This window comes from Camponotus floridanus, unplaced genomic scaffold, assembly GCF_003227725.1.
Source record: "Camponotus floridanus strain SB8 unplaced genomic scaffold, Cflo_v7.5 scaffold56, whole genome shotgun sequence".
NCBI lineage: Eukaryota > Metazoa > Arthropoda > Insecta > Hymenoptera > Formicidae > Camponotus > Camponotus floridanus.
The window spans coordinates 1,026,930-1,040,527 of NW_020229725.1; the positions used below are offsets into that span (position 1 = coordinate 1,026,930).

Below are 13,598 nucleotides of genomic sequence, written 5' to 3' on the forward strand. Positions count from 1 at the left end.
AATAAAGAAAATAATTTAATAAGAAATAATGAATAGAATTGAGTGAGATTAATCTTTATTTTAGCAAAATACAAATTTTAACATTCTCTTTCTCTCTCTCATCATTACAAAATATTTTAAAATACTTTATATTATCAAAATCTTTTAAATTATTTGATTTTAGGAACGAAAAAAATAAATTTATATCTTTCTAAATATGTGTGATATAATATAATGAAGAAAATTTTAAACTCATGATTTTTGGAGTTTAATATGATAAAATAAATCTGTGAGCAAAATTGTATCAAATGTTATATCAACACGAGAAACTTTTGCAAATTGAATCGAATTTAATAGCATATATTAAATGTTTCCTGAAAATTCGCACTTCTTTTTCCCACGGCAGCGAATGTGTCTCCGGGGTGTCTTTCACACGTGTTACGATTGCTCTCGCATCAACCCTTCGCCTGTTAATGATGCCATTAAATTCCCACATATATTCATACTTAGTTTTAGATATTCATGCTTAGTTTTCTCTTCTTTTCACTTAAGCATTTGATCGATATTTCGACTATCGCTTTCTGAAGTATTTTTTTTCTTTAGATAGCAATGATCTTTTTCGAAAAGCGAATAAAGGACAAATTTTCCTCCGACCGTCACGGTATCGAGTCAGGGTATCGATTACTTCTCCATAGACTTCGCACAGACTCGGCATTGTTGTTTTTTCTCGACTTACTTTTGGGCCGCTAAGCGCTCGAATCTGTTCAGAGAGAAACTAGCCGCTTCTCTCTTAAAGGGTACAATACATATGTCCGCATTGCGCGTGTGAAAGAAGGGAAATGTGAGAGGTAAAGAGCCTAAATAAACAATACAACAACGATATGGGTTATTGGTAATGAACTTTACTCCGGAATTATAACGGGTTGATTTTTCAAATCAATTCGAAATGATGCACATAAACAGGTTTCATCAAAACATTCATACTGTTATTCATGCGAATAACTTACAATATTTTTGACTTAAATAAAACGAAAAAATGCTTTCATAGTCTAAATGAAAATGTTAAACATTAAAAAGTATTTACGTCACACTTTGTCAAAATAATTCAATGATAAAAATAAAAAGTTAGATAGAGTATGAGATAATGTTTCTTATACTCTTTACTTCCTTTTAGTACATTATTATTATTTAGAGTATAAGCTATAATATACTTACAATTTTGTAAGAGAAGCTTCTTTAAGTAATTTCTAAGTTTTATTTTTATATAGTGTAAATTTAAATGCATCCTTTGATTATAACTGTCTTAATTTAATACTGCAAGTAACATCGATAAATCGGTGCTGGCGCTTTCACTCTTGTTACATTAAAATTACAGTCTCTTTGCGCGAAAATCTTACAATATATAATCTAGCATATTTTCTTAATTGATTAAAAATAATCGTATATCGCTTTATCACAATAATCATATTATAGCCATAAAACATTAATATTATTATAAATTGATAAAATAGAAAAATAATATTCTCTCTTATATAATTATCCATTAAAAATGTATTTATATATATATATATATATATATATATATATATATATATATATAGTATTAACTAAAAATGTTTCATAAACTAAGGAAATCAAGTCATATATTTCATAGTCTATATATATATGACTTGATTTCCTTAATTTATGAAACATTTTTAGCTAATACTATATATTTATCGATATAATATATTTTACCGATATATATTCTAAACAAACTCTATAATAGTTCTCTCTTTAAAGTTCTTTCTTATTATATATTATTATTACATATATACTTATATACAGGGTGTCAGGACTAGAAATAATTTCTTAATTTTTACATAAATCATAAAATATGTAGTGTAAAATATTTATTTTTCAATTATCTTACCTTAATACTTTTATGTACAAAATAATGAGAGAAATCAATTGGTAAAAGAAAACACATAATTGTTTCGACGAAAAAATATATTGTTAATTGCAAACTACATGCAAATTATTTTTTCGTCGAAACAATTATGTGTTTTCTTTACATCAATTGATTCCTCTCGTTATTTTATACATAAAAGTATTGAGATAAGATAATCGAAAAATGAATATTTTATTAGATATTTTATGATTTATGTAAAAATTAAGAAATTATTTCAAGCCTCATAACTCGAAAAATACTCGATGAAAAAATATTTTATTATAGTGTTTTTAAAAACTCTCGAAGTAAATTACAAGAACTTTTTTTGTCAACATAGCCCTGACATCCTATATATGTTTTTATACTTTATTTCTCTTGTTATATAATATATCTTGTTATATATTAGATATTTCTGATTTATAGCTTTTATCACACACAAACCATGTCATATAATAATTTTTATTTTTTAAATAATGACTTAGTTTATGCCATCAGCAAGGTCGATGTTAACTAACAATAATTATTTTTCACTCGAATTTGAATCTTTATCTTGAATACAGTAAAAATCAATGTTGATATGATCGGATTTTTTCTTGTCAATATCCACATTCTGTGCGTCGTCGCATTTAGTGTTACTGTGATTTGTCTCTGCTTCTTCATGTACTACACTAACTACACTATTCTCACGATTTTCATCAGCGATTTTTGTAAGATTTTTGTTAACAATATCGTTCTCTAAACCATGATTAATATATGAAGGCTCGCTCGATTCACAGATTTTCTTATCGGATTCCGTCTTGTATTTGTAATTCTGATGTTTTCGGCCAGAGTAAAGGATACGATCCATGTTCATAAAAGGTATTTCGAAACAGAGGCTCCATAATACTGATAGTATCATCGTGAGCATGAAATTGGTGAAAAATGTGCGTAGCTAACAAAATAAATGAGAAAACTTATTACTGTTCCTTTTTTATTATTACGTTTGATTTAATTATATTTTATAATATCATATCTAAGATAAGGAAATAATATAATTAATATTGCCTTCATATATAAATTAAAAACTTCAAATTAAATCAAATGCAACAATAAAAATTTTACAAGAAAAATCGTTAATTATATACGTTAATCATAAACGATGATAAAATTTAATATGCATCAAAATTTAAGCTATTTTGAAGTTAATTTTTTTATTTTTATTTTATTATATTATATTTAGAAAAATTAAATTATGTGATTTAATTATTATTGATTATTATTAATTATCATTAACTATTAGATATTGTATCTTGTGCGAATAAAAATAAATATGTTATGAAATTCTTATCTCAGAAATAATCTAACTAACCAACAATAAATAATTTATTATATACATCTATCTTTCTCATATACTATATGTATATATTTCTATGAAAATATTTTTAAAAAATGTTTTGATTTCTCTTACTCACCACATTTTTTGTTGTTAAATTGTCGTCGGTACGAGTGATTCCGTTATCGTATATTAGGAAAATATAATGACACAAATAAGCGCAGTAAGTCAATTTGCTGAGCGGTATCCATCCGCGCCAAGAGAGGAAATGATTCACGGGACCTTGAAAAAATGAACAGCATAAGCAAAGAGAAGTTTCGGTAAATGCTAAAATGTTGACGTAATCCGTAATCCGGTGACGTAATCCGGTTTAGTAATTATCTATCTCATGAGCGCGCATATTTTGATTACCTGCATAACCGTGCACACAGCAAAAAATAATCCAAGCGACTGATAACGCGAAGCTCTGTCGATGGAAACCTGCATAAAAACTTGCTTCCAATTTATTGTAGATATGATCGTCAAAATACATGCCACGCGGTCCGAAAATGACTGCAAAACCGATCAGAATGGCAATCAGCCAACCAGAAATCACGTACTTCTGTGCATAAAAAACGTATAACATACGATAATAATATATTTATTTTATTTTTTCTTAAAATTTAAAGTATATATAAATATATAAATATATATAAATATATATGTCTATAAATAAGAAAAATATATATATACATATATATATATATATATACATATATATACATATATATATATATATATATATATATATATATATACACAAATAAACATATATATAATATGAATTATTAAGAAAATGATTGTAATCTATTCTTAAATTTTGTCAATTTCATTTTTTCAAATATTGAGTAAGAAAATAGATAAATATAGAAAAGCATAAATATATTAAAATTAATTATATATGTATAAATAATACTTACAACAGGTATCTTGACTTTGGATCGTGTCTTGTATAAGATATATCCAAGGCCTAATCCAACGATATAAGACCCAAATCTAGTATATATTTTTGTATAAATTTCTAAGTATACTTGAGCTACGTCCATTGGGCTACAAAATATAACATTTTAGAGATTATTAAATTAAATAATTAAATGCGGCATAAAATGTCATACGATTTTTGTCAATAAAATATAATTTAAAATAATGATCACGTAAGATAATATAAAATTTTATGATTATTTGATAACCATCTAAACTCATGAAGATTTTTTCAATTATAGAAAAAAAATTACACAATATACATCTAAGTTACATATTATGATAATAAAATTTAAATATTTTATGTGTATTTAATACTAAATACACATAAAATATTTAAGTTAAATTAAAAATAAATAATTTGGAGGATTGATCATATTTATATTTTGAAAAATATTCTCGAATAAAAATGTTTTAGTAAAATAATTTTTAAACAAAAAATTGAATTGAAATTTTACACTCACTTCTTGTAGTAAAGCATTGTACCCGTTAGCTGATGTGCAAATGTTATAGCAAACGGCACTAAGATCGAGAGAAGAAAGCAAAAAATGAAAATAATGTTGCGGTAGAGGCTCCTGAACTTCAGTATAGGATAAAGTACAAGCGGCGATAGCCAAACAAGCTGCATATCAACCGAAAGATACCAAGATTGAGACATGCACTAGAAATAAACGTAAAAAAGTAAGAAAAGGATTGCATCTTCACAATATGGAAAAGATTTAATAAATTTATACTAAAAAGAATAATAAATAGCTAAAAAATAATAAGAATATATTACACAGACAACGAAAAGATAAATAGCACTTATATAAATTGTGCCATGTCACACATCTACAATTCTTCGACTATATGGAAAATAATCATTAATTATAGTTCAACATACACAATCAATATTTGATACGATGATTAATAACGAAAAGATATATGGTAAAGAACATGCATTTAAAAAAGCCTTAATCAAAGAAATAATTTACCATGTCTGCCACGTTGACGAAATTGTTAATGTAAAAAAGATTTAGATACCAATTCTTGCGGCAAAAATTGGTATCGTTACTAACACATTTGTCCCAAATCGGTCCCGTTCCGATTTTATATAACAATGTGGCATAGAAGCCTATCATCATCGCATAGGCTGGTGTCAATCTAAAAGATATATCGAAAGAAAAACAAGATATACGCAAAAATTTGAAAAATATATAAAAGAAAAAATAGAAATATCTAATAATACGATAATAAAAAAAATAAAATCATATAATTTACTTGTTTAGATTAGTATTATACATATAATATCGGTGAATATAATTTTAAAATATAGAGTAAGATGTATTTATTGGATAATATATAGGCATACATATTACATTTTTTACGAATTGGCAACGAAAATTATGTATCTATTCAATTTCTATTATCAATAAAGAATTTAAATTGAAACTTTTGAAGATTTGAAACTTAAATTGTCGAGGATTATGCGAAAAAGGTTATAGTTTATTTATACATTCACGTACCTTATATAACGATGAATATAAAGTCCTATCCAATCGAAACGCCATTTTGAGGCTCGTTCCTTCTTCAATAATTCAGTGTAGGAAAGCAGAGTGCCACTCAGAAGAAAGAAAGTATCTGTGACGATGTTTCCGTTGAGTACCAGCATGTTGTTCCAATAGTGATGCATCTTTTTTGTGATAACAAAAATAATGTCAAAAATTAAAGGATGCAGATTTTTATAATTATACGTGAACGGATAAGGCGATTTTTTTAAATTATATATTTAACAAATGTAAAAAATAAATTCTTTGTTGATAATAGAAATTGGATAATAGATAAATAATTTTCGCTGCTAATTTGTAAAAAAGCTATAAAACTATTCGGCACTTACTTGTCGAATCTGCGTAAGGTTCATTTTGATACCAATTGCCGCCATGTAATATGTATGCCCAAACATTATCCAACAAATGGAGATAAAACGTATACCATCTAGACAGCTAATAGACTCTCGGTTTCTATCTGTCCGTAACAAATTCTTTCCATTTGTATACAAAGAAAATGACGTAAAGATAGCTACAAAGAGTCATATCACTATTAGTTTTCAGGAAACAAGACGTAAAGATAGCTACAAAGAGTCATATCACTATTAATTTTCCTTTATTTTATCTTAATTTTTACTCTTGATCTTTTTTCTTTTTTCTTATGTTTATCTTTTATCTTTTTCCTTATGTTTAGATTTATCTTCTTTCAAAACTTCTTTTCCTTATGTTTATCTTTTATCTTCTTTCAAAATTTCTTTTCCTTAATGTTTATCTTTTCTCTTCTTTCAAAATATCTTTTCCTTAATGAGATTTGAAAACATGACGAAAAAAGTAGGAAGACCTCATCTCATGAAGCAATAAATAAATCAAAATATTTAACGTCAGCAAAAAAAAAAGTACAGAATTTTATAGAACGATATAAGAACGGGTAAGAGAGCAGAAAGGCGAATATTGAATCATATTGAAGTTTAGAATGAACATGACAAAAATTATTCAGATAAGACAAAGTAACAAAATAAAAAATGTTATAGATTGATAGCATCCAAATTATGAATGTTAATAAATTTTTAATTAATTAAAACATGATATTACACATACACAGGCATAATATAAGATTGATTATCAATGTAATCATGATTTCTGAATACTATGAAAAATTCGAAGACATAATTTTTAAATATATTAAAGATAATTGAGCAAATTATAGATTGTCTTATACACTGTATATTATATAGTGTATAAAAAGCACATATATTTTTATTATATATATATATATATATATATATATATATATATATATGCTATTATATTACCTTTTGAATCCGATGTAATGTCCCAATACGATTTCACAATGTCATATGTCGTACTGGCTATAACCAGAATTAAGATAAATGCAACGACTAGTCTAAAATTTCAGAAATTTTCGTTATTTATAAATTTTATAAAAAATTGATACTTGAATAATCGAATAGTTGTATTTACATAAAACTGAAATCAGTATAATCCCACGTTGAATTAACGCTCTCTAAGGTTTGACATGATTCTTTAGAAACTCTAACAATCATGTCTACACGCTCTTCTACTTTCAGTGAATCAAGTGCGAACTCCACAGCATTCTGAATTTCTGTATGATTACACGTGGATGGAACGCACCACATCCATGTGTAATCGACCGTCATACCAGACCTCCATTTTGTCGCATTCTATGTCATAAGATATATCAAAATATTTTACTGGACCATTATTTTATTTATTTTATTTACTTTTTTTATTTGTTTTTATTTATGGTTTTTATTCTTTTTTTTTGTTTATTGAATAAATAGAATTATATTTTTTGCTCAGATTTAGAATAAATGTTCTTGCAAACAAAGAAAATTTAACTAAATAAAATTAATTAATATTAAATAAAAATTAAATATTGCATCTCATATATTTAGAAATTAAATTTGATTTATCCCTAATTATTATATCTAAATTTATATAATTATAAAATTTAGTATTTCTAAATGTAAATTATTTTTTAGTAGTTTTTTATTTATAGAAGAAATTATGCATCTCTCTTATATTATTAGGTAAACTATTTTATATCGTCCTTTTAAGATTTAAAGTGTTCATATTTCCTTGAAAATTAAAAATATTTTTGGACATATTCAAGTTATTTATATCAAATTATTTTTGGGCATATTCAAGTTATTTCCAAAAAAGATAGGGATGTATGTGGAGGTCAGACGTGTTTATACGCCCATTTGATCAACGAACGACAGAATCCGTGGCAACGGCATTGACGTATATCCTGTGGAGAGAACACTCACACATTTTTCAGCCTAACGAATAATTGCTAGAAAACAATATTCGCAGACTAGAAAAATATGTGAGGCGCAAGTGGCTGGATCGAGAATCGAACTCGAGTCTTTTGCGGAGAACTGCTCTAAACCACTATCCAGACCTCACAGTGATACGACTCCAGAGCGATGTTGGTATCACTCGATGGATGCAATGCCAATTGCCACGGAGGATCTTTGAAAGTTCGCTCGCTGACCAAATAAGTGCCGGTGGAGGTATTCGCGTGCATGTTGGCTTCCGACCGGCCTTCCGTATGAAACGGCACCGACGAGCACAAATTATTTATGCCAGTGGATACATATAGAGAAACTTATAAATTTTGACATATAGATTTTTGTACGATAATCTACAGCATTAATACAAACTTACTGATGCGATCGCGACATTCACGAGTAAATCTCCTAAGTCCAACTCTTGTCTTGGCGCACCGTCATCCGCGGCTATCTCGAATGTCACCGCCACGTTGCAAGCTTGCCCGACGAAGCCATGTTCATTCTTCACGAGTAAGCATTCGTCGAAATTGCCCAGCTGTATATAATTGCCAGTGATTATGCCGGATGGTATTTTAGCCGAAGCGTCGTACACTGCAACAAAGAGCATCGAATCTCTGTTCTTCACAAAGAAAACAAAGAGAGAGAAAGAGAGAGAGAGAACTATAGTATCATTAATAATCAGATAGAGATTTTAACGAGCGAGAGCGAGCTCTCTTTTCAGCTTTGCAATGGAAGATCGGAGCTGTCGTTGCGATTTTTGAGAAAAGCCTAATAAGTATTTAATGTTTATCTCATACAAAATTTTTAACGAATATTTCGTCTCAGCTACGATAAAAGTGACGCGGAAAAAAGATGCTACAAGAAACGTGAAAGAAGATTTGATGGAGAGAAAGAATCTTGAGAGTAATCTTCAGTTCGCATTAATTCCATTTTGCAAAGCTTGCTACTACCAATCTACTATCGATGCGTTGATCATTGTAGCGTTTTTCCGGCTATTACGATATTCAGACATTCCGGCTTTGACATTTAACAAATATAATAAACACACAGTTTAAAACCGGTTGAAACAGGCGCAGGTGTAGTCAAGGCGTTCTTCTGTCCTCAATCCACGCCACAATCGGCTAGCATCATTTTTTCTCACGTTCGAATATCCGGAATTATTATTATACAAACTCAATTAAAGAGGATAATCGCTAAAGATGTTGATCTAATATGGATTCCCTCACAAAGGTTAGTCGCTTATTAAATTCTCTGTCATCGTTACAGAATATATAAATGCCCCTGTTGTACATCGAACATAATACACACATTACCATAATATGTATTTTTAAACAAAAAATACAATTGAAATCATTAAAGAATGTATCAACTTTGTCGCTGTAATTTTCGACTTTCTATCAATTTATCTTGTATGCTTTCTATGGACGTTGATCTAGTGGTGTTTTGAAATCTATCTCGCTTTCTACGATTTTACAGTTAATACATGATTAAGATTTATTCAAATCTGAAGCCTTCCACTTATATATCCTCTTATTTTTCTCATGATAAGCAAATTAGTTTGAGGAAAGGTCTCTTAATGTACGATCGATTAAATTCAATTGCGGCAGGAGATATGAGAAGCAGATATTTGCGTTGATCAAAGTTGCGTTCAATTCTCTAAGAATAACGATAAATTATTAAACCGTACTGGGAGAACTGCGTCATGCTCTATGATTTATATTATTACTCATCTCCCGCAATGTATACACGGACGAACGTGATTTCAAGGCGATCCTTTGGTACTGCTTCTATGATCGCGCTATGCAACGTCAATGTCACGAGTGCATTAGCTGCGGAAGTGCATCGCGCGATACGCTGATACAGTAACGATCCGCGGAATCGTGCGCTGCGAAACGATTGATTAAATCGAAGAAAGAATAAAACTTTGTACCGAAAAATTAAATTAGTTCGTGCTCTTTCGGATTTTAATTAATCCCGAATGTGCGATAGCAAGCATTTTTTTATATATAAATTACACGATAGGCGATGTCAATGTCCTCGGTAAACTTTAACTCCTGATAAGAAACTTAACGAATAAAAAATAGCTAAAAGATAAAATGTAAGATATTTTTTATTTCTAAAATGTGAACGTTTGCAGAAAAGGGGCTTGATGAACGTTTCTGAATCATTGACGCTCGAAATCCACTATTGACTACACATGTTTCTTGTGAAACAATGGTCGAAGAAACGCGCAAACTAGTTGGACCAGTAATTAAGCGATTTACAGGCCAGGAAAAGATCGACCGATCAATCACAGGCGATCCCTGATACACAAGGACGGTCATCGGCCTCATGGATGCATCTTGCTGACCCAGTTTGGTCTCGCGCGTACGACGCACATACCAATTACATCGGTCAATATTATTGTTTCTACGCGCGACGAATCGTTAATTGTTTTTTTCTTCAACAGCGCTCTTTAATGCTAATAATCCTCGTCCAAGCATCGCGAGAGATTGCTGCGCCGGTCCTTGAAGAGTCTTTTTAGTATTTTTCATTCAATATTGTTTTTCGTAATTTTAAATTAGACGTAAAAATATAAAAAAAAATATATTTTAGGATACAATGTATTTTAGAATACAACTATAGAAGCTATTAATTTCACAATAAATTTATAATTAAGAAGTAGGAGGAATTCTGAGAAACAGTGATAATTAATTTTCTTTCTCTAAATATTTATCTTCTGCTCTAAATATTTATCTAATTTCTAAAATATTCAGTAAACTGATAAATCTATTTTTTCTGCTATTAAATACTTCTTGAGATACACATATTTAATTAAGTAATTTAATATATTTAATTAAGTAATTTAATTAAGTAATTTAATTAAGTAATTTACTATTGATTTAATTGATAATTATTAATCAATCAAAAATTTCATTAATATATATCATTAATATCTATTCTTTCTAAATTTCATTAATATATTTCATTAATATCTATTCTTTGCTATTAAACAGTCCAAATTTTTTTGTCATTAAATATATATATATTTATATGTAGCAATCGGCATACATATGTACATATTTTTAATGAAATAAAAATATATTTTATATATTTTTATCGAGAATGATAAAATTTTTGGCACTAGTGTCAAAAGGAATAAAAGTACATTAGTGTTTATATGGATATTATTTAAATACAATTTGCGCATTGACGTATGAACAATGGTAAACATATCCGCTAAATAATTATCCCCGACGAGATAAGAGATGTCATAGAACACAAAACAACAATGATCTATTCAGCGATGATCCATAATAGCGGGATCCATACGCGTCAACAACGACGCGTGGGTTAACCATTTTGTAACAGCCGATGTTGTCACCGATTGACATTTACTCTATTAATATCAATCAGATCAATGTCATTCGTTAATCTGTGCTAGTCCAAGTGTCATGGAAACGATAATTCGCGTTCGCAAAAATGGATACAAGGTTCTTTCGATCATACATTCAACTTCATATCGATATCATCTTCCTCGAGTGTATCTATATTTGATATCGATCTGGACGTATCTGTCTCGAAATCACGCAATTAAAATGTCGACGATCGAAATTTATTCGGGACCTTCTGCAAATCTAAAAAGATGACATAAAATTTTACGACATCTCATTTTTGCACAACCCATCCTCGCAGAGTGCATTGAACTAACGGGAAGAAATATAATTTCCATAGTTATCGATCGCGATCTCCCTTTTTTTTATCGAAAGAGATCGATATCTGTTAATTAGAGATACGTATTTCACATGTTCCGCGATATCTCCTGATAATTTCTCACAAAAGAAAGAGATAATTGTGCGTGCAATGTCCGATAATTACATTGAACGATTAAACATGGTGGCATAATCGGAATCATTTCGTGACAGTATAACAATACGTAAAGATTATATAACGTTTTTCTTCTCGCGTTAACCTTCCTCCGTTCAAGAACTCCAGTTATTTTCACATACACAGAGAAAAAAAATCACAGTCAATACGAAATATGCATAGAACACTATTACATGAAAGATAATTATTAAATTAGATTTTTATTTTAAATTTTTAGGTAAGGAACACGCTCTTTAAAAAATTAAATAGAATATTATGTAGTTTAATATATATATTATATTTATTTTATTATTCGGAAAATAAGTCGGTTGCTTTTTCCCCTTTGTTTTAAATATAAGAGGATAACACTCTTAATCTATTTATTGCGATATACTCTCCGAATAATAAAATAAATATAACATTAATATTAATGGAATCTCAATTTAGATATATAATTATCAATATAATAATTATCAATATAACGAAAAATATATTCGAAATAGTGTTCTTATATGAGTAGAATATATAAATTCTGAAATATTCCAATATATATAAAAATTATATATAAAAATTATATATGTTAAGTTTTTCGAAGTTTTCTTAAGTAAGAGCCAGAAATAGCTTAAGAAATGCCAGACAAGTATATACATTTTAATAAAAACGCTAAATAAATTGATTATTATTCGAGAAAAATTAAAATTATTTTAATTTATCAAAATTACAAAATATAAAGATAAGAAATATATAATAAATATAATCAATATGAAGAATCTAATCTTAAAATTAATAATTATTCAAATTTAGATTGTATATGGTAGAATTCGAAAGGCTGTGTATATACTTAATTAATATGTTGATTAATGTATCGATTTTTAATTTTTTACTCACTTTGAAGTGCCCATGGTGTATATTTTTCAAGTGCATTGAGATAAATTTGGCTATCGTGGATGCATTTCGGTGAGGCGGAATCTGCGGGTACGAAAGATTTCACGAGGACTTCCCCAAGGATAATATCCGGTCTCTTTCCGCAGACTTCCATCACTGTTATCAGACTCAAAAAGAGAATCATACATATTCCCCATCTTGAATGCATTAATTCCATCTTTTCTTTTCGTTTTTTTCTTCCTCCTATTTGAATACTAGTTATATTAAAGCTTCTTCTATTTGTCTTCCTTCTTATATATTCGAAAAAAATTAATCAGAGATAGGCAGGCTCGAATAAAAATTGATTCATACAATGACATATGACATATGACATATCTTATTTCTTTCAAGATAAACTTTCTAGTCTTTATTATATTTCACAAGTCAACAACAATTAATTCTCTCATACCTTTTTTATTATTAACAGAATTATCTCAGCGTTATTAGACGACGTTTGACAATTCTTCTAGCGATTCGGAAAACAAGGGGGTTGTGTCTTGCACAATAAAGTTTTACTCGAACGAAAGATGAAGAGAGACAAATATTGGCCTGATATCGTCTCGTTGCATGGCAGGCGCTCGAAAGGGGTGCGCAGCGTCCTGTCGTCGTCGTCGTCGTCGCGGAAGCGCGTGTTTTGTGCGGAAGCGTGCGTCCTTGCGATGCCACGTGCGAACGAATGTCGCGCATCCGCGACTGTTAAAAAGAAACAAAACTCAAAACTGCGA

At 28.9% G+C, this 13,598-nt stretch overlaps 1 protein-coding gene across 2 annotated transcripts; it reads right to left on the reverse strand.

The window, feature by feature from the left end:
• Positions 1-2,207: 2,207 nt before the first annotated feature.
• On the reverse strand, positions 2,208-13,598 carry LOC105251903 (nose resistant to fluoxetine protein 6-like). Of its 2 annotated transcripts, none has more exons than XM_025412771.1 (13): positions 13,283-13,598; positions 12,838-13,077; positions 8,480-8,694; positions 7,250-7,470; positions 7,081-7,172; positions 6,118-6,299; positions 5,747-5,913; positions 5,216-5,384; positions 4,706-4,902; positions 4,181-4,310; positions 3,633-3,822; positions 3,361-3,503; positions 2,208-2,840 (listed from the first exon to the last, which is right to left on the reverse strand). In XM_025412771.1, the coding sequence occupies exons 2-13, from the start codon at positions 13,049-13,051 to the stop codon at positions 2,430-2,432; spliced, it is 2,331 nt and encodes a 776-aa protein (XP_025268556.1). In that variant the 5' UTR covers positions 13,052-13,077; positions 13,283-13,598; the 3' UTR covers positions 2,208-2,429. The 2 variants fall into 2 exon arrangements, with proteins under 2 accessions (XP_025268556.1, XP_025268557.1); XM_025412772.1 differs by having other exon boundaries at positions 12,838-13,088.

Coding starts and splice junctions, on each gene's coding strand:
- LOC105251903 (XM_025412771.1), bottom strand. CDS start 13,051: ATGGAATTAATGCATTCAAGATGGGGAATATGTATGATTCTCTTTTTG. Junction 3,823..4,180: donor CCAAAGTCAAGATACCTGTT/GTAAGTATTATT, acceptor TTTTATGCACAG/AAGTACGTGATTTCTGGTTG. Junction 3,504..3,632: donor CTGTGTGCACGGTTATGCAG/GTAATCAAAATA, acceptor CATTTTTTCAAG/GTCCCGTGAATCATTTCCTC.